The sequence below is a fragment of the Pan paniscus genome, chromosome 23 (genome assembly GCF_029289425.2).
Source record: "Pan paniscus chromosome 23, NHGRI_mPanPan1-v2.0_pri, whole genome shotgun sequence".
Lineage (NCBI taxonomy): Eukaryota > Metazoa > Chordata > Mammalia > Primates > Hominidae > Pan > Pan paniscus.
In genome coordinates, this window is record NC_085927.1 from 53,454,951 (window position 1) to 53,482,226 (window position 27,276).

At 45.2% G+C, this 27,276-nt stretch overlaps 1 protein-coding gene across 2 annotated transcripts in view; it reads right to left on the reverse strand.

Moving 5' to 3' along the window:
* Positions 1-27,276, reverse strand: part of EFCAB6 (EF-hand calcium binding domain 6) — a 293,210-nt gene that overhangs the window by 108,519 nt on the left and 157,415 nt on the right. For both annotated transcript variants that reach the window (XM_055105420.2, XM_055105421.2), the window contains exons 19-20: positions 5,353-5,467; positions 2,347-2,480 (exon numbers count right to left, since the gene is read on the reverse strand). In XM_055105420.2, coding sequence (XP_054961395.2) covers positions 2,347-2,480; positions 5,353-5,467 — 249 coding nt within the window. The remainder of the gene's footprint in view (positions 1-2,346; positions 2,481-5,352; positions 5,468-27,276) is intronic.

A 27,276-nucleotide genomic window follows, 5' to 3' on the forward strand; every position in this document is an offset into this window, starting at 1 on the left:
CAAAGGAACAGAATGTGCAAAGGCAGGAAAGGGTGAGGGGGTGAGGGGTCTTGTGGGCCAGCCAGGCGGGAGCAGGATGTATCCTGAGAGCACAGTGGGCACTCCGGTCAGAGATGCACATGGATGAGACAATCCTGCGAGGGCCAGGAGTCCAAGACAAATTGTGAAGTGCAAAGTGAAGTTGCAGAGAACTGAGTGTACTGTGACCCTATTTGTGGGTTGACAGGTTAATCCTATTTGTTTCTAAAAGATATATGAGGCCAGGGACAGTGGCTCATGCCTGTCATCCCAGCACTTTGGGAGGCTGAGGTCGGAGGATCGCTTGAGCCCAGGAGTCTGAGACCAGCCTGGGCAACATAGCAAGACTTCGTCTCTACCAAAAAAATTCAAAAAAAGTGACTGTAGCATCCCATTAAAAAATTGAGACCCGTGCTTTGTCCACTTTGCGTATACCTGCAGGGACACAAGCCAAGTCCTCACAAGCCCCGGACATAACCCGCATCCAGTCTGTCTCACATAAAAACTGGCAATTAGGGGTTCACTCCTCTGTTTCACCCACTAGTTGATAAATTCTCTGGCGGGATAGAGTGGGTGTCGGTGATGGTCTGTTGAATGAATTCATTATTTAAAATGGAGATTTCTTTGGAAAACACAGGATATATGTTGGCTGTAGCCAAGCTTCACTGATCGTAAAGATAGGAAAGCAACGATGTAGCATGGAGCTGGGCTTCCCACGGCCTCCACTGGGAGACGCGAGGAGTGTGTGAGGAAGAGAGGAGAGAGTCTGAGAGAGGGAACGGGGAGGGGCCTGCATTGCAATGGGCAAGGTGCAGTGAGGCAGCTGCCAGGCCTCTACAGTTAGGGTGCCCGTGGAGGCCCTGCCGACCAGCACAGAAGGGAGTCTGCTCCTGGAGCCTTTGCCTCCGTTCTGCTCTCTCTCCCTGCAGGGGCCGCTGCCTCCCACCCAGCCCGGCTCTCCTTTGGAGGACCAGGCACTCCCCACTTAAATGACCCCTGCCTCCTCCACGCTGGAGCCCACAGGCCAGTGGTTCCCAGAGTGCTCCTCTTGGCTGGCCACTTAGCCTGGATGAGATCATTAGGACCAATCCTTCTCCATGTATGCATATGGCGATCATATTTTTTCAAACCAAAAATTAGGATGCACATTCTGAAAACTGGAGAGAATGTTCAAAATCTGAGCCCTGCTAGAAAGTCTAAGCTGGACTGATGTCATAAATGCATGGGCATGTGGAAACGGGAGCCTGGTAACCAAAATGAATCTCCAGGGGTGATCAGTCTGGGGAGGTGCCTCAGAGCACAGGAAATGGGGTGTTGCCCTCCCCACAGCCCCCCAGGCTGCTCTGATACCCAGTCTCTCGCCCGTCCCTTCCCTTCTGGACTTCACCCATCTCCATTCTGCCTCTGGATGTGTTCCCTCCACCCACGGGGTGAGGACGCAGTCTAACTCCCTGATACCCTCGGCCCTGTCTCGGGGTTCGCCTTATTGACTTGATCGCCCTAACTTTCTTCACCCTCTTTTACTTCTCATCACAAAAAGAGCTCAGATCATCTTGTACCGGCCTCTATGTTTGAATGGCTGCCGTCTACTTCTGTTTTGTCTGTTACAACTTGCACGCGCCACGCACACCTCCACCACGACAAGCCACATGCTTTTCCCCAGAGCCCATGCCTCATCTGTCCCGGCCTGGCTCAGGCTGCCTCATCTATGGCTCCCTCCTTTCCTGGCCAGCCCATGCTTAGGCCTTACGATTCAGTGTGGGGGCCACCTCCTCCAGGGAGTCCTCCTTAAAGGGATCTTTTCCTTGTGCCTCCAGAGGATGCTCCAGTTCCTTCGACAACAGCCAATCACTATGAATATGACTTGTCTGTTTACCATCTGTGTCTGGGATTAGACTGAGCTCCCTGGGGTGGGGCTGGTAGCTTTCATCCCCAGCATTTAGCACAGATTCCAGCACATAGTAAGTGTATAACACTTGTTTGGTGGGTGAATGGATGAGGGAATCAATGAGGGAATGGATGAACGGGTTTCAAAGTCACTGTACCGTGGGTTGTCATGCTTCTTCTCCACCAACATCCACCTCTTGTCAAAAGGGTCTCCTTAGCCTTCTGCCAGCAAAGTGTCCACGGGGGTCCCTCAGGGAGGGAGGAAGCCCCATCCTCCCCACATGCCTCTCCCTGACCAATGCTGGGTCTGCAGAGGGAAACGCTCTGTGTCCCTCGGGCTGACTGGGACATGACCTACACCAGGACTCACACCCACTTGGGCTGCGTGGTTGGGAGCAGGGGAGGCCTAGAGAAGCCCAGCGCCAGACAGTCACGGTTTACCCGGAATGACTCCTTCAGCCTCCTGGGGAAAAGCTTCAGGCATTCTTCTGCGGTGATAAAGTGGCTGTTCACGTAACTTTTTGAAGGAGTTGGAGGCTGCGGCGGAGTGGTTTCCGGCCCTCTCATTGGAGGATCTGGAACAGTTACAAAGATCGGGGTTTCCATTAGTGCCCATCAGCTTCATTCCTTCTTCTTCTTTTTTTTTTTTTTGAGACGGAGTCTCGCTCTTGTTGCCCAGGCTGGAGTGCAGTGGTGCAATCTCAGCTCACTGCAACCTCCGCCTCCTGGGTTCAAGCGAGTCTCCTGCCTCAGCCTCCTGAGTAGCTGGGATTATAGGTGTCTGCCATCACGCCTGGCTAATTTTTGTACTTTTGGTACAGACAGGGTTTCATCATGTTGGCCAGGCTGGTCTCAAACTCCTGATCTCAGGTGATCCGCCCGCCTCAGCCTCCCAAAGTGCTGGGATTATAGGCGTGAGTCACCACACCCGGCCCACTGGCTTCATTTCTACATCAACACTTTATCTCTGCCTGTCCCGAATCCTGTTAAAACCCCATACAGTACCCTCCTGTGAGTTGAACACAGCATTGATTTTCTTACTATCTAGTTTCTTTTCCTTCAGTTTCTCAGACACTTTCCTCCTCTTCCAGGAGGAACCATGCTGCAGACTGTGGGGCCTCCTTTCACCCTCACAGACCGCACTTGGCACCCTGTTTACTTGTCCTGTGTCTCTTGTTCATCTCCCAATTCCCAGAGGAGGAGAATGAGAATTCCTGCCTCTTTTTTGTTTCCTGGAATCATGTCCTAAAGACAAGAATATAGAATTCACTCAACATCCATTAGTTCAGTGGCTATTTCCTGACTGCGTATCTGTTAAGTAAGATGCTGAGGGCTGAGGGCTTCATCTATTTTTTGGTCCTTCCAGCAACGCTCAGGAGAAGGTCCTCGTGTTTGTTTACACACAAGAAAACCTGTCATCCCATGCACTTTACCTAGGGGGTGGTGAGGCTCAGGGGTCCCCGGCTCGCCTGGGAGGTGGAGCTCATGGACAGCACAGCTGAATCCAGGCTGTCTGACACTAAGACCCGTTGGTTCCCTACTGCCCATGCCCTCTCGCTCCCCTAAAATTAAGGAAGGAAGTGTAACCTCTCCTTAAAAACTCCATGTCGGCCAGGCACGTTGGCTCACGCCTGTAATCCCAGCACTTTGGGAGGCCAAGGTGGGCGGATCACAAGGTCAAGAGATCGAGACCATCCTGGCCAACATGGTGAAACCCCATCTCTACTAAAAATACAAAAATTAGCTGGGTGTGGTGGTGCGCACCTGTAGCCCCAGCTACTTGGGAGGCTGAGGCAGGAGAATCACTTGAACCCAGGAGGCCGAGGTTGCAGTGAGCTGAGATCATGCCACTGCACTCCAGCCTGGTGACAGAGTGAGACTCCATCTCAAAAATCAAAAACAGGAACAAAAACAAACAAACAAACAAACAAAAAACTTCCATGTCTACCCCGTTTCCATTAGGCTGGGGTCATCTGAGTGTGACCTTGTGTCAAAGCCAGGCTACACACCAGGGACTTGGTTCCAGACGTGGTTCTCTGCACCTGTTGCTCCTGCACCCTCCCCACGGTGTGGTGGGCAGATGGATGGGGGACAGGGCGCCCCAAGCTCGTGGGCATCCTCTGCCCCTCTTGAGCCTGGCTTCTGCCTCACCTGCCTCACTGCAGACGCTGCAAGTGGCCTCCCTCTGGTTCCTTACTGCCTGGCAGATAAACACCCCCACCCCACCGCCTGACCCCTCTGCCACATCCCCCTGACCCCTAGCAGGGGCCACACAGGGCCTCACTCTCCACTTTGCTAGAATCTTCATGTGTGAGAACGCAGCTTAGAGGGGCAAGGAGGAGACGGGCAGGGAGAGGAGAAGCAGGAAGTGAGGGGAGGAGAACACAGGCAGCCAGGAAGCTGGGAGCAGGTGACAGAGACGGAGTCCAGTTCCAGCTGTGACGGCCTCGCCAGCACTGGGACGTGGGGCAAGTGACCTATGCACCCTGGGCCCCAATTTCCTTACCTGAAAAATGAATACACCTGGCAGGTGGGACACACTCACTAAAATGCAGGTGAGTTCCTTCTCCTTCTTATTTTCCTTAAAAAATATCAAAACATCTACCCAGGGACGGTGCTGAAATTCTAAAACGCTCTGGCTTCTCATGATGCCATTTTTCAGGAGTGTGGGACCTCTCTAAGGGGTGGCAAATGACAGTCTGACAAGGCTAGGGGGACCTTGGCAAGGATCCAGCCTGAGTCTCTGGGAAACTCACCACCTCACACGGTCATCTCCAGATCCAAGGCTGGGAAAATGAAAAATGAACGGGGCTCCTGCATTCTGCCCTGCCAGCCTGCAGGGTATTTGCAGCAAAAGAGAAGAGTATTCCATTGAGATATCTGTGTGATTTCTGCAGCTTCTCTAGAGGGCTTGTTTGTCCACCAAAATGTCTTTGGTGTGTGAGAAAGCAGCATCACTGAGTGGAGAGGCGGCCCCAGGACACTGCACAAAGATGGGTTTCCTAACATCGGGTGGGGGGCGGGGCTGGGGGCGGGGCTGGGTGGCCTTTTAGAATCTCTGCATCCTTCTCTGTCCACAGGGAGGAATAATATTCGTGTTGCCTGTGTGTGGTATTGTTAACTACAGATAACCAGCAACTACATTAGGGGAAAATCTTAAAGGCCGTGAGGTGTGATTGAAGAAACAGGCTTTGGGGCACAAACTTTCTAAACCATTTGTGTTCTGAGTTTGTAGAAGACTCTTTCAGGCAAAGTTCTGCACTCACAGTTCTGAATATGGTCAGATAAAATGAAATAAAAATGGTTGTTTGCAGCCCCGGAAGACACCTCGTTTCAACATCTCAGCTTGTGCTACTTCAACCCGAGTGGCCTGGTGGCACTGCTAGCAAAGACATGCAGTGTCACCCAGGACGCATCCCACAGGGTGTGGACTTGGCCATTAGCTACCTTCAAATCCTGCTGCAAAATCAAGATAGCTCATCCCTTCCTTCTCGAAGCCTATTTTAGTGGTCAGCAGGGCATACTGATCATCGTCCATGGGCATCCCAGTGTCTTCCAGTACCTGACGAGGGAGACAGGGGAGGGTGGAGAGGCGTTAGGTGGTCCGCGAGTCACTACTCCCAGAGCACCTCCTGCCCCTGTGCTGGCTCACAGCAGGGCTCATGATTGTTATTTGTCTGACCCCACCCACAGGCTGCCAGGGGGTGGGACCGAGTCTCCTGTGTCCCTGGGCCTTGCACAAGGCTTGTGTTTGTTGGGTGAGTGAGTGAACGAAGGGACAAGTGGCACAGTTGGCATGGTGCTCAGGCCCACAGGTGCCACTGCAGACTTTTCCAAGCTGTGCCATCCAAGATACCCAAAGCCACACTTGTCACTGCCATGGCTTTAGAGTCTCATACATTAGGTTTATGTTCACATAGATTCAAGAAAACAAAATAAAGCAAGCAAGGTAGTTTGAGGAGGGAAAACTGAAGTTTTCATTCAAGTTTCATTATGCTCCCAGTTTACATGAAAAGCGGCTGTGTTTTTTTAAATGGGGGTGGCCATCCATGAATGCTCTTTTTTCTTCTCCATATGCTAGTCCACTTGCTGAAAGTTATGCCTGATTCCTTCCCTCCAAACACATGACCTACTGTTTCAGTTTTGGGTATGTTGGGGGCAGAGGGAGCACCCAAGAAAACACTCTTCCCTGCCTTGCAAATACTGAAGTGGAATCGTCTCGATGACATCTCCCTAGGAATTACAGAAAAGATGATGCCCTTTGGCCAAAAACCCAGACAGAGCTGCCTGCGTGGATGTGAGCCACCCACAGAAGGGATGCTGGGTGGATAGAGGCAGATGGAAGGCACCACCTCTGCTGATCTCAGAGTATTCACAATCCAAATGGGAAAACATGGGTTTTCCTTCAGAAAAGAACACAGAATCACAGTTCTAAATGCATCTATGGGCCAAGGGGCCAAAGACGTCCAGGATGACCAATCCCACCCGGAACAGGGGACGGAAGGCTTTCTAGGAGAACTGGGTTTGCCGATGGGTTGTGAAGAAAGTGTGTTGAGGGGTGAGGAATACACAGGTTATCATCAACAAAGTCAACAGATGTCACCAGAAGCCAGAGTAAGTTCCAGGTGGTGGAGCAGTGCAGCGGTGCTCGCTGCATTCAGCGGAAGAGGCGGCTGGGGAGGGAACGGAGGGACCAGGTGAGGCCGTGCTGCAGTGTCGCTCTCATCATGGTCACTGCGCAGCACCCCTTAGTGCCCGTGTGTGCCAGGCACTGTGCGGAGCTCTGTACAGGCTCCACACGGATCTCATTTAATCCTCAGCAGAAGCCTCAAGAAAGGCACTCTTTCTAACCTCATTTTAATGCTGTGCAAACTGAGTCTTAGGGAGTTTGGGTCACTTTTCTTAGACATATGAATAGAAAGTGGCAGACCTGGGGTTCAAACCCAGTTCTTTTCTTTTCTTTTTTTTTTTTTTTTTTTTTGAGACAGAGTCTCACTCTGTCACCCAGGCTGGAGAGCAATGGTGCTACCTAGGTGCACTGTAACCTCTGCCTCCCGGGCTCAAGTGATTCTCCTGCCTCAGCCTCCCGAGTAGCTGGGACTACAGGCACCTGCCACCACGCCCAGCTAATTTTTTGTATTTTTAGTAGAGACGGGGTTTCACCACGTTAGCCAGGATGGTCTCGATCTCCTGACCTCGTGATCCGCCTGCCTCAGCCTCCCAAAGTGCTGAGACATGAGCCACCGCGCCCGTCCTCAAACCTCATTCTTCTTATTAGCCACTGTGGTGAGATCTACTGTTGGAGTAAGGTCACAGGGGCCTGGACAAAGAAGAGAGAGATGGAAATGGACAGGAAATGGCCCAGGGGGAGCGGCAAGCAGCTCTGCCATGGAGCCCTGGTGTCTTCCATGTATCCAAAGAGGCCACATAGGCAAAGGCCAGTCTGAGCCTTTGTGGAGCCTGAAAGGATGGGAGGCCTCTAAGGAGCTGCCCTGAGCCCACCTCCCACCTGCCTCCCTATCTCCCCAGAAAGGCTGTCAGGAGACGGCTTCTCCTGCCTCCAGGTTCTGATAGGGTGAGGGGCTTTCTGCCCGGCCCCTCACACTAGAGCTGTAGAAGGGAAGCCTCTTGGCTGCAGTCTGGACGTGGCTCTTGGCAACAGGGCACTCCACACCTTGTGGCGCAGTCATCAGCTTCCTTTGTTTTGGTGTCATCCTTTTTGGTATTCGGGAAGAGGACCAGGGAGCTGGCCCCTGTGGCTTATTCTCCCTTTCACTGTCTATGTAAATAACAGACAGTCTGATTGTGAAAGTGTGCGCTGTATCTACGCTGGTCCAATCAGTCAGGCCTGGCCTTGGCTTCCTGCGTGTGGAGGTTAACAGTAAACAGGCTGTGTGTGGCTGGTGCCGGGCTAGCAGGTGAGAAAAAAGGGAAGGGATGGAAGTGTTGTAGTGCTGCCCAGGGAGACCGAGGCTGGTGGCAACGCAGGAGTACAAGGCTATCCCCAGGGCCTGCCTGTGGAATTCGGCAGGAAGCACGTGACTGGGAATGCTGAGAGTTCTGTGCCATCTGCACATGGTCCCCGGCCCAGCTCTGCAGAGGAGCCTGTCCCAGCACAGGATGGCACTGGTGTTCAGGTAGAAAGCCGTGGCCCCCGCAGAAGCACACACAGCCGCGGTGAGCCTCTGGTTGCTTGCTTTGAAAAAAAACTTTATATTTTGAAAACAATTGCACATGAATTATTCATGGCAAACTCTTCTTGCTCAGTTCTTTCACAAAACCATATGTACTGGATCGTAAGGAAATGTCTGCAGGCAAATGTTCCCCAGCCTAGAGGGCTGTGAGGTGCCAGGGAGATTCGTACTATCCCCCAGGCCCTCAGCAGCCTGTCCAGCGGTCGCAGGAGCGTAATCCCCAGGGGCACGGAGCACCGGAGCACCGCAGAGAACACAAACGCTGCAAGTGCCATTCCCAGAAGAGGCTCAGGGCAGGCCACAGATGCGAAGGCCTCTGATGCCTCTTCCGACGCTCCCCTTGCACCACTTTCATTTCTAAGATGAACACAGCAGCAAATCAACCAGATTTATCATGACCCTTGGAGGCGACATACAATAAGAAGGAAGGCTCACCAGCAAAGTTTATAAAACAGATTTAAATGTTTAACCATTCAAGTCATTTCCTTTGGTCTTTTCTAGGAGGCATTCCCCTAAGAAAGTTGCTCAAAGACTGACAAACTATGGTCGGGCATGTGTTGATTTACCAGATAGTCGTCACTCCGGCCATCCCTTAGATTGTAGACCGACTCTTCCCCAGGAGGTCACAACATTTCAGGGAACCGTTGCTGGGCCCTCTCTGTGAAGGAAGACGCCCTGAGAGCGTGCCCAATGATGAAAGTGAGGACTCAGCCTTTCTAAACGCAACCCCTGCACAACATCCTGTGAGAGAAGCAGCCACCAGTTTGTGTGTGTGACACTTGTTTGCTATGTCTCTTTGCAGCACTTTTTTGGTGGTTTCTATGTGATTACACTATACATTCTGAACTTTTCACAGTCTATTTAGACTTAATATTATGCCACTTTACATAGAATGTAGAAACCTTGCAACCTTATAGAGGTCTCCTGCACCCTGTTCTTTTTTTTTTTTGAGACGGAGTTTCGCTCTTGTTGCCCAGGCTGGAGTGCAATGGTGTGATCTCGGCTCACCGCAACCTCTGCCTCCCGGGTTCAAGCTATTCTCCTGCCTCAGCCTCCCGAGTAGCTGGGATTACAGACATGTGCCACCATGTCCGGCTAATTTTATATTTTTAGTAGAGATGGGGTTTCTCCATGTTGATCAGGCTGGTCTCAAACTCCTGACCTCAGGTGATCCGCCCACCTCGGCCTCCCAAAGTGCTGGGGTTGTCCTGCACCCTGTTCTGGTATAGTTGACATTTGTTTCACATCTACATATGTTATAAATCCCACAAGACAATGCCATGGTTTTTGTTTTGAATATTCCTATGCGGTTTTTAAATGAAGAAAAATAACAGCCTTCTATATTTAATCAGCGATTTACCATTTCTAATGTTCTTTGTTCTGTCATGGACAGCCAAGTCTTCCTAGTATCAAATTCCTTCATCCTGAGAACTTCTTTTAGCCTTGCTTGTAGCGAAGATCCACTTGCAATGAATTATCTTAGCTCTTGTTTTGTTCAGTTTGAAATCATCACCTTCATTCTTAAAGGAGACTTTGGCTGGGTATAAAATTCTGGGTTGGGAGGTTTACGTTTGGTTTTGCTTTTGCTTTTTTCCTTTTTCCTTTCCATATGTTACTGTTCCACTATCTTCTCACCTCCTCCATTGTTTCTGGTGCGAGGCCAATGGTAATTTAAAATGTTGTTTCCCTGTTTGTAATGTGTCATTTTTCTCATGCTGCTTTTAAGATTTCTCTCTTTGATGTTGCTTTTCAGCAGTTTGTCTGTTATTTTCTTTGTAATATCCTACTTGGGGTTTTCTGAGCTTCTGGAATCTATATTAGGGCCTTTCACCAAAATTGGGAAATTTTAGCCATTATTTCTTCACATATATCCTCTTCCCTAGTCCCTGTCTTTTTTCCTTTTGTGATTTCAATTACACCTATGTTAGACCTTTTGATATTGTTCATATGATTGTGAGACACTATTCTCTCTTTCTCTCTCTTTTAAAAAATTTTTCTCTCTCCTCTTCAGTTTGTATAACTATTAATCTATCCTCGGGCTCACTGACTTCTGTCATCTTCATTCTGTGGTTGAGCTATGTGGTGAATTTTTTGTTTCAGATATCTTATTTTTCAGTTCTAGAATTTCCATATGGTTCTTCTTATAATTTCTATTTCTCTGCTGAGATTTCATATATTTTCATTCATTATGAGTATATTTTCCTTTGTATCACTGAGCATTTTTATAATGGTTACTTTAAAGTCTTTGAGTGTTAATTCTAACATCTGTTCATCTTAGAGTCTCTTAAGAAAGATCACATTTTTTCTGTTTCTCCAAATGTTGAATAATTTGGGGTTATATCCTGGACATTGTGGAGGTTATGGTGTGGGGCCTCTGGATTCTGTTGTAGTTCTCCAAAGAGTGACATGTTTTATGTCTACATATGTTATAAATCTATATATCTATGTATTTTATATAAATCTATATATTTGGTTCATGTGTTTGAGCAGGCAGTAGGCTTGGTTGGACTCAAACTGAAAAAGTTTGAGTGTGTTGGGCTGCAGTTTAAATTTCAGTTCAGTTCTCGTATCCTTAGCTAGGTTACTTGCAATCTGTTCTGCTCATATGTGGTTTAGAGTCAGCCAGAGATTGAGGAAGAATCTATACACAAAAGCTGGAGCATCTACTCTCTGGCTGTCTCCTTTTCAAAATGCCCCCTTTCTCCATCCCCATCTTTACTTTCAGGTAGCATTAGTTACCCAGACCTCTTCCCTCTGGTTCTTCAAGCCAGAAAGGCTATTAGTTTCCTCAAGTAAAAAGCTGTAGAAAATGGGAACTCACTCTTGCTATTCCCATCTTCAGGAGTTGACACCCTCCTGAATCTTCTTGCCTAGTCTAGTTTCATTTTCCAGGACCTTCAGGCATTTGGTTATTTAATAAATTACTGATTTACTGACTTACTTAACATTGTCCAGTGTTTATACTTGGTATCTCTGGGAAGGTTGGTCCAGTAGAAGCTTACATAGCCAAACTGGAAGCAAAACTCCCAGGAATATTTTCTGGGTGCTACAGCAAGCACATCCTTAAGATACAGGTATCAACAGCTCAGGGAGAGCCCTCTCGGTCCTCCCCAGCCTGGGTGACCAGAAAAAAAGTCTTAAGCTTCCATACCCCTTCTGTTTACTTCCATAGATAGTCCCTCGCACAGAACCTAACACATGGCAGGCACTCAACAAATTGCTATTGTGTAGAGAATTACCAACACTTCTTTTTCACTTCTATATGCCAAGAGCACATAGTAGGTGTTCACTAAAAGTTGAATAAGAAGAAGAGAATGGGATGTCAACATAAGGAACAGCTGGCAACACTCATCAGGCTCTTGCTATTGTGTCTGGTTGAATCTTGAGTCTGACTAAGAAAGCCCATGCCTATGCAGATATGAGCACCAAGTGGTCATTCAGCTATGGCGAGGAAGGAGTTGGAATATTAAGAATACTGTGGACCAGGCACAGCGGCTCACACCTGTAATCCCAGTACTTTGGGAGGCTGAGGCGGGTGGATTGCCTGAGGTCAGGAGTTCAAGACCAGTCTGGCCAACATGGTGAAACCCTGTCTCTACTGAAAATACATAAATTAGCTGGGCATGGTGGCAGGCACCTGCAATCCCAGCTACTTGGGAGGCTGAGGCAGGAGGATCGCTTGAACCTGGGAGGCAGAGGTTGCAGTGAGCTGACATTGCGCCTTTACACTCCAGCCTGGGAGACAAAAGCAAAACTCCATCTCAAAAAAAAAAAAAAATACTATGAGGCCAATAAAAGGATACTTTCCTTGTGAGACACACAAAAGGATCCAGGAGGAAAGGGAGACGGGACAGGGACTGTGAGGTGCCAGCTCCTCAACGGGTGGTGCAGACTTCAGTGTGGGTATCTCAGTGTGTGTGCTGGACCAGCCGTGGGATCCTCATCAGTCTTCTCTTAATACTACACTTAGCAAAGTTCTCTTCTGAAAATATCAGTTAAGGGGAGCCAAGGGAGAGATTCCTGTTTATATTTAAGCCAGAGATTTAAAGGATGCACCCTGAGGAGATTCAGGAGCATAGAATTTGGAGACTGGCTTTTTTTTTTGAGATGGAGTTTCACTCTTATTGCCCAGTCTGAAGTGCAATGGCACAATCTTGGCTCACCACAACCTCCGCCTCTTGGGTTCAAGTGATTCTCCTGCCTCAGCCTCCTGAGTAGCTGGGATTACAGGCATGCGACACCACACCCGGCTAATTTTATATTTTTAGTAGAGATGGGGTTTCTCCATGTTGGTCAGGCTGGTCTCAAACTCCCGACCGCAGGTTATCCACCTGCCTCGCCCTCCCAAAGTGCTGGGATTACAGGCATGAGCCACCATTCCCGGCTGAGATTGGCTTTTTAGCCATCCCTCCGTGCCTGGAAATCCTGTGGCCTAAATTCTTTTGTGATAAAACTAAAGAGAGTTATGGGTTTTATTTTTAATAAGTAATATTATTTTTATTTCTTTACATACCCATTCACAGACAACATGAAACAGGTACCAAAAAAAAAAAAGTCTGCCTTGTCTAGAATTTCAGACATGCTCTGTCTCCCCACCTCCCCCATACCAGGGATCCCTCATCTTCCAGCTCCTCCCCCACCTATACACCACCTGCCACCGCAGAGCTGCGTCATCCAGAATGCAGGCATGATCTGAGAGTTCCAGTCATCAAGGTTATCTGATCACATGCAAAGCAGGTACTAGGGAGAAGAGTACTATGGCTAGAAAATAATATGAAATTTTCAAAATAGGTCTAATTTGTACTTGAACGGAAAATTCAAACTCTTTTGGCAAATGCTTCCTAGCAACATCAGACACACGTCTGACTGTCCATGTGGCCCCAGCAAGACAGAATCTTCAAAGCTGATGCAAACTGGGGTGACAATCAAGACGCCATGGTCATGTGCACAGGCCGCAGGATATTGGGCTCAGGATGCTGTTGCCAGCTGTGAGTGCAGATGAATAATGGGATTTCCTTTTCAAGTCTTAACCAACAGGAATACTGTGAAGAACAACATGAATGGTCACAGGGCGCAGGGCATCTCAGATAAGAAGCCCCTTGCAGGAAAACAGTGACAGCCACGGTGTGCCCGATTACAGGTACACTTCTCAAGCACAGAGCCCACCAGGAACAGCATAGTGTCAAGAGCCAGAACTGGCTTCTGAGCCACAAACCCTCCTTCTGGCTCCAGACAGGAACGGAAGCTTCCCAAGGATCGCCAAGAAAGAGCGTTTGATTGAGGAGCTACCAGGGGCCGCCCCAGGACTGAATGACTTCCATCCCTCATTTAAACCTTGCAACAATGCCTCAACAGAAGTATGACCAACTCCATGTTCTAAATGAGGAGATCAAAGTTTAAAAAGGCAAAATAAGCCAACTGTTTTCTAGGAAGACACAAGTGGTAAGAAGTAGAGCAAAGATTTGAACACGAGTTGGTCGGACTCCACGGGACAACATTGTCTCGTAGACTCAGCACTGGAAGAAATAAGAGAGTATCAGGTTCAACTTTGTCCTTTACTGATGAGAAACCCAAAGCCCAGAGATGCAAGAGCCTGCCTCACGGTCACGTGTGAGCAGTAAGGAGCCACTCAGGTGACTGCTGGGTGTGCTGCTGCCCAGGGAAGCCTGGGAGCCAATGACTGCAACCCGGCTCTGGCAGCCGAGGCTGAAGTGCAGCTGAGGCTCTGGCTGTACAAACAGCACATGACGCTGCTTCCTTTTGCACAGGCTCCTCACCCTGGGAGACGTGTTGCTCCCTATCAGTTGATCAGCCTGGCACCGTCCACAGAGGACACACTAGGTTTGTTTCTTCACCAACTGTTGTGTGCCGTGTGTTTGGAACAGGTCTACAGCAGGGATAGGGTGTCTATGAGTCAGCAACTACACAACAAACAAACTGAAATTCAGTGGCTTACAACAAAATAAGCATTTGTTCTTTTTTTTTTTTTTTGAGACAGAGTCTCGCTCTGTCACCCAGGCTGGAGCGCAGTAGCGTGATCTCGGCTCACTGCAAGCTCTGCCTCCCGGGTTCACACCATTCTCCTGCCTCAGCCTCCTGAGTAGCTGGGACTACAGGCGCCCACCATGATGCCTGGCAAATTTTTGTATTTTTAGTAGAGACGGGGTTTCACCATGTTGGCCAGGCTGGTCTCCAACTCCCGACCTCAGGTGATCCACCTGCCTCGGCCTCCCAAATTGCTGGGATTCCAGGCGTGGCTGCGTGCGGGTTGACTGGGCTTGGCTCCCAAATGCAGGTTGGATTTGGACCTGCTTTATGTAGATTCACTCTCATGACCAAACGGAAGGGACAGAGCTGCCCTAGGCAAGCTCTTTGAGCAGGAGATGACGGGTGCACAGGCTTAGCACGTTCCAGGTCAAGGAAAGCCACATATTAGTGGTCAGGGGAGCACACGCCATCCACTGAGGGGTTCATGATGGGGAACAAGGAGGGAGGAGGTAACAGTGGTAAGATGAGCTCTGCAGCCCTTTCGAGCTCTGAATCTCTGGGATTCTGTTTACTTTGGTAAAATGCTATGACCATTAGATCACAATTTAAATCACTCCCACAAATCCAGACATTTCTAGTTCCTAGGCTAAATCTTCTATCTGATCCCCACATTAATTCTATTTGATCCATAGCGGATGGGACTGCACCACACTTCCAAAATCAATCCTTCCTCCAACCTTACTTAGTGCCTGACTCTAGGCCTTCAGCACAGACTGATGGTTTGCTAATGGCAATCACAAAGTCGAAAAATGTTCATGTTTTCTTTTCTTCTTTGCTGCTGGCATGATCATGACAATGAAAATGATGACAATGATAAGCTGGTTTGGTTTGTTTTTGTTTCTTAAATATATTATTCCCATAAAAACTAAAAGACTAGAATTGTGTTTAGATGGCACAGAATGACAAAATGCTGAACCTAAGTGCAAGCTTCAAAAACTGAGACTGAGTAATCTGAACCAGTTCTGCAAGTGACTGTGTTTTGTATTACTGTGAAAATAAGAAAATGTAGTTAATTGCAATTTAAAGAGTGTTCCACATAACTTCTTAATTTCTACATTCCCTCCCTTACTCTTCGGGGGTTTCCTTTCAATAAGCAACTTTTCCATGCTCTTAATGTATTCCTTTTTAGTAGGAATCCGGAAGTATTAGATTGAATGGAAAAGCACTTGCCATCTCTGTCTAGGGGTCACAAATTGAAATGGCTCCTGTATCACATACGGAGGTCTTGTGTATCTGTGGCAACAGGGAGTTTCCTTATTCACTCTTTATTTGCTGCTGTTTAAGTTGCCAACCTCCCTTCCCAATAAAAATTCACTTACACCTCCTGCCTTTGTAGTTCTGGTATTCACTTTACTATGTGATAGAAGTAGCATGTTGCTGCCAGAATACAAGCATTGCTTTTGGCAAATTAAAGTGCATGTCATTTCTTAATACACTAGAAAGAGGAAATAAAGTACGCAAGTCCAAGTCTAAAACTTTAGTACTTTTCCATGCATATTTGTGCACATGTGAGAGGGTGTCCAGTTTGTCTAGTGATTGTTATTTAGAGAGTTGGACCACTACTGTGTGTTGCTAATCATTGACTGTAGTACCAAAGAAGCCTTGTGAAAATGTTATGCCCTATGTAACAGCAGAGTAACATAAAATAAAAGTACATTTTATAAACCATTTACTATGGCTTTGTAACAATTGCATACCCATATTTTAAGGGACAGGTGAATTTACTACTTTCTAAAGTTTATTGATACTTCCCTTTTATGTAAAATGTAGTAGTGATACGTATATTTCCTCATTGTGCATTGTGACACACTTGTCTAGGGATGCCTGGAAATGTATAAAATTGGACTGCATTTCTTAGAGTGTTTTACTATAGATCAGTCTCATGGGCCATCTCTTTCTCAGATGTAAATGATATCTGGTTAAGTGTTATATGGAATAAAGTGGACATTTTAAAACTAAAAAAACAAAAACAAAAACAAAAACAAAAACTGAGACTGAAAGATGAGGTGACATGACCGCCTTTCAATGTCAAGGGGAATTCCAGGCATAACTAATGCATTGACCAGACATGTCCATTTTAGAAGCAAAGATCCAGAACCCAGCTTGGGTCTACATACACATGTAAAATCTCAGCGTGTTCTGCGGGCAGTGAATTCAGTATTTCAATGACAGATTTTGAACATGGCAGATAAAAGCAGACAAGTCGTGCCTACTTCAACTTCAGAGGAGGCTGTTCTCAAGTCCTGGAGATCAAATCTGTCGTTCAAAGGGTAAGTGGGAAGAAACTCAAAGCTCAGGACAAATGGGCGCAACAGGAAAAGCCGATGCTAAGCAGCCACTTCCCCTGCAGAATCCCAGGGCTCTCTGTCACTCAGCCTCTACACGCCTTTATGTTCTCTCTTGCTGATTTCAAGAGCAGATACATTTCTAACATATAAATGTAATGTAAGTCCAGTTATGATCCCAGTAATGCATCTGAGGGGTAATTGAATAAAATGATTTTAAAGTCTATATGGTAACATATAAACCTGGCCTGAGAATAGCCAAGAAAATACAAAAAGGAAGAACACTGAGAAAAGACCTGCTTTACTAAATTAAAGACATTAAAGAGCCATATTGCATTTATATAGAAATAGATGTATAAATCAGTGGGATGAAAGTTTTCCGATGTAGACCCTAGCATAATGAGAATGTCATAAATGACAAAGGTAATAGTCTAATTCAGTAAGGAAATATAGAAGAAGAGCCCCATCTTACATCAAGTATAAAAATTAATTCCACATGGATTAAGCATCTACATTTAAAAATAAAAATAAATTCTCTGATAAAACAATGGGAAAGAGAAGTTCAGGCTAACTAAAATCAAAGAAATGCAAATTAAAGTAATGACTATAATTCTGACTGATATGTTAGCATATATTAAACTTTTTTATTCTACCCAAAGTTGGCAAACATTTGGAAATTAGTAACTACCAAACACTTGTGGTAGGAATGAATTTGATAGAATCGTTGGAAATGTAATATGGCAATATGCATTAAACATTTAACTGTGCATATTCTTTTGACCTAGACATTTCACTTGTTCTATAAGCAAGAAATTGTAATAATTTCAATACATGTTCATAGATTGTAACAAATGTAGCATTCTGCTGAGAGGTGTTGTTAGTGGGGGAGGCTGTGCACGTTGGGACAGGGGTATACGGGAACTTTGTAGTTTCCACTAAATCTTGCTATAAACTTAAAGCTGCTCTAAAAACATTCTATACAAAAACAAATAAAATTCTTCTAAGAAAGTCTAGGAGACTGAGGTGGGGGTGGGGGTGGGGGATGAAGGAATAACACCTATTAACCATGGCTACAAACCTAGAATTTATTTAGGGAAAAAAAAGGACAATAGAAATATTTGGTTGTATAAAAACTGAAAACATTGTAATGGCAAAATATGGAACTACAACAAAACAAAAAGACATGATATATTTGGAAAATATATTTGTATTGCAGAAGACAAAGAGCGGATAAATTATTAATTAATTCTACAGATGTTTTGAGCATCTCTGACAGGTTCTATCCAGGAACTGGGAATACAATAGTGAACAAAACAGCCAAGTCCCAGCCCTCAGGTGCCAGGCCCTATTTTAAGGGTTATACATTGTTGTCGGTTGAATTGTGTACCCCAAAAGGTATAATGAGGTCTCAATCCTGGTTCCAGTGAATGTAACCTTTAATGGAGCTGGGGTCTTTTCAGTTGGAATCAAGTTAAGATGAAGTCGTGCTGGATGAGAGTAGTACCTCACCCAATGACTGGTGTCCTTAGAACAAGAGAGAAATATGGACAGAGGCACACAGAGAGAACATGATGTGAAGACATGCAGACAAAGAAGAAAGAGACCAAAGAGGCCATGTGGAGCCAGAGGCAGAGGTTGGAGTAACGCAGCTACAGGCCGAGGGATGCCGGATGGCAGGCAGCCATTGGGAGCTGGGAGAAACAATGCAGCGTGCTCCCGGAGCCAGCAGATGAGAGCATGGCTCTGCTGACACCTTGATTCCAAACTCCTGGCTTCGAGAACTGTGAAAAAATACATTTTTATTGTTTTAAGCTACCCAGGGTATGATAATTTGTTATAACTGCCCTAGGAAACTATTAGTTTCCTAACCCTAACCCTATTAGGAAACTATTAGTTTCCTAAGGCTGTTGTAATAAATATATGTTGTAATAAATATATATTAACAAACATAAATATATATCATATGTATATGATATATATCCTCATTTAATCCTTCTAACAATCCAATGATGTAGCTACTACTATTATCTCCATTTTAGGAAAAAGGAAGCTGAGGCTGAGGGGTGTGCCCACACACAGGCACACAGTTATTAAGAAGCAGAGCTGAGCTATTCACAATAGCAAAGGTGTGGAATCAACCTAGGTGCCCATCAATGGTGGACTGGATTAAGAAAATGTGGTACATGCACACCATGGAATACTACACAGCCATAAAAAAAGAATGAAATCATGTCCTTTGCACAACATGGATGCAGCTGGAGGCCATTATCCTAAGAGAATTTATACAGGAACAGAAAACCAAATACTGCATGTTCTCACTGATAAGTGGGAGCTAAGCACTGAGTACACAGACACAATGATGAGAATAACAGATACTGGGGACTACTAGAGTGGGGAGGGAGAAAGTGGGGTGTAGGCTGAAAAACCACCTGTTGGGTACTATGCTCACTACCTGGGTGGCGGGATTATTCATGCCCCAAACCTCAGCATTCTGCAAAATACCCACGTAACAAACCAGCACATGTATTCCTTGAATCTAAAATGTTGAAATTATTGTAAATAATAATAATAATGAAGAAGAAGAATCAGAGCTGAGATTTGAGCCCTGGCAGCCTAGCTCCAGAGTCAACATTTTTAGCCATAATGCCATGATACTTTATAAAATTGATTCATGCATTTGAAAAATACTTATTGAGCACTTATGATGTGCTAGGCACTGATTTAGATGCTAGAGATAGGGCAAAGGATGAGAAAGACAAAGCTCCCCATCCCCGCCAAGCTTACATGTTAGTGAGGAGTGACTTGTGACTACAGGGGAAAGAGTGTCCTCAGGAAAGAACCAGGCTTGAGTTGGTGCAAACGAGCCAATGCCCAGAGAAGAGCTTTGGGAGCTGGGAGAATAGAAGACAGGGTCAGATTAAGAGGGATACAGAGCCCAAGGGGGAAAAAAGTCCCCGGGCTGAGAACCCAGAAGGTGAGGGAGGAACTGGGAGTCCTGGGATTCTTGTGAGAGCAGAGATAAATAATGACGTCCATCATAAGCAAATAGGTTTTATAAATTGACAAGAGGGCAAAGGATGTAAATAGGCAACTCAAAGAAGAACAAATCACAGTGGCAAATAATAATAATAAATTCACTAGTCAGGAAAATAAATGCAAATTAAAGTTTAAATGAGTTACCATTTTAAAACCATAAGACCAGCAAAAATTTAAAAAGCTATAATGCCTATTGCTTATAAAGGTCCAGAGAAAAAGATACTGTCATACACAGCCACTAGAAATGTGAAACATTACAGTATTTTTAAAAAAGCAAATAGATAACATGTTTAAAAATGTTTTAAAAAATCTTCAACCAAGAGTCTTACTCCTGGCATCCATTCCATACAAATAAAAGCATCAGTATGTAAGGACACATAAAGAAAGATTGTTTAAAGAGGAAAAAATACTAAAAATAAAAGAAATGAATGCCCAACAAAAAGAGAATGGCTAATGTTCTGCTTGTTGCAATATCTTGCAGATTTAAGCTTCCACTGAGAACAAATGAAAAAGACAGAAAAAATGCATCAAAACACCTGTTTGAAGCATAAGAGAGCTGCGGAGGCAACCAGGACCCAGAGGGACAAAAATCTGAGAGAAGGGTGAAGCTGGAAGAGAGTGAGCCATTTGCTAATCTGGGAGCAGGGCAAGGGGCTCAGGACTGGGGCAGACGGCCCAGGCAGACAGAGAAACAAGTAAGGTATGTGAGGAGCTCATGAAACTGGAGACAACAAAAGGAGAGACCCAAATGACTGGATTCCTAGTGAGAAAGAAAAAGAAGAAACATGCCCAACACTCTGCCCCTTTTCCTCTCAAAGTATTTGCTGAATTCTTAAGCTGTGTGGGGCAGAAGACTAAGTAGGCAGGAAGCCTCTGAGAAGCAAAACGGATTTTTTGGTCACCTTGTGGTCCTGAGGAAATAAGGACTGGAGTTCAGGACTTCCTGGAGGGGAAGGGGCAGGGCTCAGAGAATAACCCAGTGATATGGTTTGGCTGTGTCCCCACCCAAATCTCATCTTGAATTCCCATGTGTTTTGGGAGGCACCTGGTGGGAGGTAATTGAATCATGGGAGGAAGTCTTTCCCGTGCTGTTCTCATGATAGTGAATAGGTCTCAAGAGATCTGACGGTTTTAAAAAGAGGTGTTCCCCTGCACAAGCTCTCTCTCATTTATTGCCTGCCACCATCCATGTAAGATGAGACTTCCTCCTCCTTGCCTTCTGCCATGATTGTGAGGCTTCCCTAGCCACATGGAACTCTAAGTCCAGTTAAACTTCTTTCTTTTGTAAATTGCTCAGTCTTGGGTATGTCTTTATCAGCAGCATGAAAATGATCTAATACAGTAAATTGGTACCAGTAGAGTGGGGCATTGCTGAAAAGATACCTGAAAATGTGGAAGTGACTTTGGAACTGGGTAACAGGCAGAGGTTGAAACACTTTGGAGGGCTCATAAGAAGATAGGAAAACGTGGGAAAGTTTGGAAATTCCTAGAGACTTGTTGAATGGCTTTGACAAAAATGCTAATAGCAATATGAACAATAAGGTCCAGGCTGAGGGGGTCTCAGATGGAGATGAGGCACTTGTTGGGAACTGGAGCAAAGGTGACTTGTTACATTTTAGCAAAAAGACTGGCGGCATTTTGCCTCTGCCCTAGAGATTTGTGGAACTTTGAACTTGAGAGAGATGATTTAGGGTATCTGGCAGAAGAAATTTCTAAGCAGCAAAGCATTTAAGAGGTGACTCGGGTGCTGTTAAAAGCATTCAGTTTTATGAGGGAAGCAGAGTATAAAACTTCAGAAAATTTGCAGCCTGACAATGCGATAGAAAAGAAAATCCCATTTTCTGAGCAGAAATTCAAGCTGGTGGCAGAAATGTGCATAAGTAACGAGGAGGAGAATATTAATCCCCAAGACAATGGTGAAAATGTCTCCAGGGCATGTCAGAGGTCTTCACAGCAGCCCCTCCCATCACAGACCTGGAGGTCTAGGAGGAAAAAGCAGTTTCATAGGCTGGGCCCAGGGTCCCTGAGCTGTGTGCAGACTAGGGACTTGGTGCCCTGCATCCCAGCAGCTCCAGCCATGGCTGAAAGGGGCCTATTTAGAGCTTGGGCCATAGCTTCAGAGGGTCCAAGCCTCAAGCCTTGGCAGCTTCCACATGGTGTTGAGCCTGTGAGTGCACAGAAGTCAAGAATTGAGGTTTGGGAACCTCTGCCTAGATTTCAGAAGATCTATGGAAATGCCTGGATGTCTAAGCAGAAGTTTGCCCGCAGGGGCAGGGCTCTCATAGACAACCTCTGCTAGGGCAGTGCAGAAGGGAAATGTGGGGGCAGGGCCCCCACACAGAGTCCCTACTGGGGCACTGCCTAGTGGAGCTGTGAGAAGAGGGCCACCATCCTCCAAACCCCAGAACAGTAGATCCACTGAAAGCTTGGACCATGCTCCTGGAAAAGCTGCAGACACTCAATGTCAGCCCATGAAAGCAGCCGGGAGGGAGGCTGTACCCTGAAAAGCCACAGGCGCGGAGCTGCCCAAGACCATGGGAACCCACCTCTTGCGTCAGTGTGACCTGGATGTGAGACATGGAGTCAAAGGAGATCATTTTGGAGCTTTAAGATTTGACTGCCCCACTGGATTTCAGACTTGCATGGGGCCTGTAGCCCATTTGTTTTGGCCAATTTCTCCCATTTTGAATGGCTGTATTTACCCAACGCCTGTACCCTCATTGTATCTAGGAAGCAACTAACTTGCTTTTGATTTTACAGGCTCATAGGCAGAAGGGACTTGCCTTGTCTTGGATGAGACTTTGGACTATGGACTTTTGAGTTAATGCTGAAATGAGTTAAGACTTTGGGGGACTATTGGGAAGGCATGATGGGTTTTGAAATGTGAGAACATGAGATTTGGAAGGGGCCAGGGGCAGAATGATATGGTTTAGCTGTGTCCCCACCCAAATCTCATCTTGAATTCCCATGTGTTTGGGAGGGACCTGGTGGGAGGTAATTGAATCATGGGGGCAAGTCTTTCCTGTGCTGTTCTCTTGATGGTGAATAAGTCACATGAGATCTGATCATTTTAAAAGGAGGCATTCTCCTGCACAAGCTCTCTCATTTTTTGCCTGCCACCATCTACATAAGATGCGACTTGTTCTTCCTCGCCTTCCACCATGATTGTGAGGCTTCCCCAGCCATGTGGAACTGTAAGTCCAATTAAGCCTCTTTCTTTTGTAAATTGTTCAGTCTCAGGTATGTCTTCATCAGCAGCGTGAAAACGGACTGATACACCCAGGCTCTGAGTTAGAGCTTTTGAAGTTTTATGCCCTAGGAGCAGGAGTAGTTAAAAAAACAAATGCTAACAGCCTTGCCAAAATTCAGTCCAGCCTCAAATCCACCAGTCCCTTACTGGACTAAGGTTATGAGTCCCCAATCTATCTGCCTAGCAAAGCAGAGGATGACCTATTATCCAGAGCCTCTTAATTTTCTTAATAAATAATATTTGATATTCAATAAAAATCTACCTGGCATTCCAAGAGACAAAACCATATAACCCAATATCCAGAAAGAAAAAAAACAGACAATAGAAACAGATCTACAGGTGATCCAGATATTGGAAATACCAGAAAAAAAAAGCTATGAATATGTTTAAGAGAATACTGGAGTATATTGAGACAAAAGAAGAAAAAAACACAGATACAAAATATGTTAAAAATAACCTAATGAGCATCCCACCACTGAAAAATATAATACTAAAATTAAGAACTCTGTGAGTACAACTAACCACAGATTGAAAAATGCAGAACATGGGATTAGCAAACTGGAAGGCAGATCAATAGGAAATACTGGGGCTGAAGCGCTGAAAGAAAAAAAATGGAAACTACACAAAAGAGTGAAGAGAGGCATGGGGGATCCTGGAAAGGAGTCCAGGGAGGGAGGAGAGAATGCACGTAAACAACAGGAGAGGAGGCAGTGGCTGAGAATTTGTCACAACTGATAAAACACATTAACCTACAGATACAAGAAGAACTGCAGACTCCAGCAGGATTCATATAAAGAAAGCTGCATTGAGACTCATCCTAGTACGACTGCTGAAATCCAAAGACAGAGGAAAATCTTAAGAGCTGCTAGAGAAAAAAAAGATACATTATACCCATAAGATACATGGTTGATTTATCAACAAAACTGATAGAAGACATAGACCATGGAATGGTATCTTTAAAATGCCAGAAGAAAATGATTGCCAACCTAGAATGTTTTTCCCAGCTAAAATATTTTTTAAAATAAGGGTGGACTTTTTGCTTTCACCTCTGACATGTAAACAGCTTGGAAGTCATCATTCCCATCCTTACAACAAGACAAAAGACAAACTGCAAATTAATGACGTTTCACAGAACCATCAGAGAAACATAAAATCTGGAGAGAGAAATGAAGACAGAGAATCACAGCCATGATCAGCTTACCTGGAGCAGAAGCCACTGAGACCAGAAACTGGTAGGGATACCTAAGTGGTAATTTTGACAAATTGCTGGAGGCTGAGTGTGAATTAGCTTGAGAGGGAGCGATTTCTAGTGGCCCTGTCTTTGGAGGAAGGGGCAGGGGGAGGGCGCACTTTCATGGGCTTTCATGCCAGGAGTTCCATCAGGTTCTCAAGGTGAATATCCCCTAAAAATCCCCTTGGGTTTCAAACTCAGGCAAATTAAAGCCAAAGTAGGTAAAGTAAGTAGGAATAAAGAAATAATAAAGACAAAAGTAAAAATCAGTGAAGTAGAATATAGGCAAACAATAGAGGAAATCAATGAAACCACAGCTTGTTTTAGAAAAAGTTCAATAAAAGTGATAAACCTCTAGCTAGACAAGTCACGAAACAAACAGAAAATATTTTAAAATTACCAATCAGAAGCGGAAAAGGGAAAAATCATTAAGGATCTTATACCTATTTAAAGGATAATGAGGCATGAGTCCATTCTAATATGAATAAATGGTTGAGTAAGTTAGTAAGTGGAAGAAAAGAGACAAATATCCCATGCAAAAGGATTCCAAATAACGCCTGTTGTTGTGGCTTGAAAGAGCTGGAGCATTGTAACTCCCCACTTCTTCCCTGAGGGCTGTGCATCATGGATTTCTTCCAAAGACGAAAATCTTTCCAATAACAAAGAGGGGAGAAAAAGAATAACTTGACAGTAGTGAAACCTCTGCCAGGTGACAAAGTCAGGTAACACACTTCAGCCAGTGACAGGTTCAGCACCAACAGTGATGAGTCATATTAATAGCAGGTGCCCTTGACAAGATGTGATGAGAAGGGCACCCGCCTCTGCGGTCTTCCTTCCAAAAACACATTACCCAGTCTAATCATGAGAAAAATATCACACAAATCCCAATTGAGGGATGCTCCACAAAATATCTGATCAGTAATCCTCAGAACTGACAAGGCCATCAAAAACAAGGCAAGTCTAGGAAACTCTCACAGCCAAGGGGAGCCTCAGGAGACGTGAAGACTCAATAGAATGTGATACCCTAGATACGATCCTAGACAGGAAAAGGACATGAAGTGAAGAGGTAAGGAAACGTGAAGAAACCAGGGACACTTGGAGAGTGTTGCCAGTACATTTGCATTTAAAGTACAAAAGGGAGGTCTTTAGGCAGAATTTAAAAATGAGTCCAGGTGCAAACACAAAATGTGAGATGGAAAGAAGAGCAGCAAGAGTAAATATGTAGATTCATTTGACAAATTATTTACCATATGAAATAATAATGCCTCGTGAGATTTAAAATACATGTGAGGCCAGGCGCTGTGGCTCACACCTATAATCTTAGCACTTTGGGAGGCTGAGCCAGGCGGATCACCTGAGGTCAGGAGTTCGAGACCAGCCTGGCCAACATAGTGAAACCCCATCTCTACTAAAAATACAAAATTAGCTGGGCGTGGTGGCAGGCACCTGTAATCCCAGCTACTCGGGAGGCTGAGGCAGGAGAATTGCTTAAACCTGGGAGGCGGAGGTTGCAGTGAGCTGAGATCATGCCACTGCACTCCAGCCTGGGCAACAGAGCAAGACTCTGTCTCAAAAGTAAATAAATAAATAAAATACATGTAAAATTAAAATGCAAAACAACTATCACACAGAAGAGAAGAGGGGCTAAAGGGAGTATTTTAAAAATCTAGCATTGTTAGGGAAGTGGTGAACAATGATTTGTATTTGACAACAGTAACACAGGCTGCATGTCACAGTCTCTCATGCAGCTTCTATGAGACTAATATAAGAACAAAGCAACTCATAAGCTAATAGACAGGAAAATGAAATAACACAACAGAGCGAGACCCTGTCTCAAAAAAAAAAAAAAAAAAAGTTGGATAATCCTAAAAGAAGGCAACAAAGGACAGAAGAAGAAACATGAGACAGCCGGGTCAAATAGAAAAAAATAAAAACATTACAATGATAGATATAAAGCCAACTATATAGATAATTAAATATGTATAGAACGGACCGAATACTTCAAGTGGAAGACTCAGACTATCAGACTGTATTTTTTTAATTGGCTATATGCTGCCCACAAGAGACTTGCTCTCAATAAGTAACCAGATAGTTTGAAAGCAAAAGGATAGAAAAGGATACGCCATGTGAACACTCATCAAAAGAAAGCGGAAGTGACTACATTATTATCAGATGACATAGGCCTGAAGGCAAATGGCATTCCTCTTTGTCAAAAGAGTTATGTCCTAATGATAAAGGAAACAATTCATGGGAAGTTTTAATAAATTCTAAATTTATTTGTACCCAGTAATTAGCTTCAAAGTGAATAATTCAACAGTCAACAGAATGAAGAAAGGATCTCACTAGACAAACCTACAATCGGATGGAAGACTTCAACACACTTCACTCATCACTTAATAGAGTGAGCCCACAAAAATGTGGTAAGGGGCCGGGTGCAGTGGCTCACGCCTGTAATCTCAGCACTTTGGGAGGCCAAGGCGGGTGGATCACCTGAGGTCAGGAGTTTGATACCAGCCTGACCAACATGGTGAAACCCCGTCTCTACTAAAACTACAAAATTAGCCAGGTGTGGTGGTGTATGCCTGTAATCCCAGCTACTCGGGAGGCTGAGACAGGAGAATCTCTTGAACCCAGGAGGCGGAGATTTGCAGTGAGCCAAGATCGCTGCCATTGCACTCCAGCCTGGGCAACAAGAGCAAAACGCCATCTAAAAAAAAAAAAGAAAAGAAAATTTAAAAAAATGTGGTAAGGATATAGAAGTTCTGAAGGACACAATTAATAAAATGAACCCAATTGACATGCTGTTATGGACCGCATAATGGCATTTTGGTCAGCAGTGGACCATATACCACAGTGATGCCATAAGATTATATCATATTTGTTCTGTACCTTTTCTATGTTTAGATACACAAACACTTATCATTGCATTACAATGGCCTACACTGTGCGGTATAATACCATGCTGTACAGATCTGTAGCCTGAAAGCAATAGGTTATACCACATAGCTTAGGTGTGTAGGAGGCTATAGCACCTAGGTTTGTTGTAAGGTTATACCACATAGCTTAGCTGTGTAGGAGGCTACAGCACCTAGGTTTGTTGTAAGGTTATACCACATAGCTTAGCTGTGTAGGAGGCTATAGCACCTAGGTTTGTTGTAACCACACTCTAGGATATCCGCACAACAACCAAATCGCCTAACAATGCGTTTCTCAGAATGTGTCCCTGTCATTAAGCCGCATATGACTGAATGTAGGAAACTGAACCTCCAGTGGCAGAGAACACATGTTCTTTTCCAGTGTTTATGAGACATTTCTCAAAATTGATGG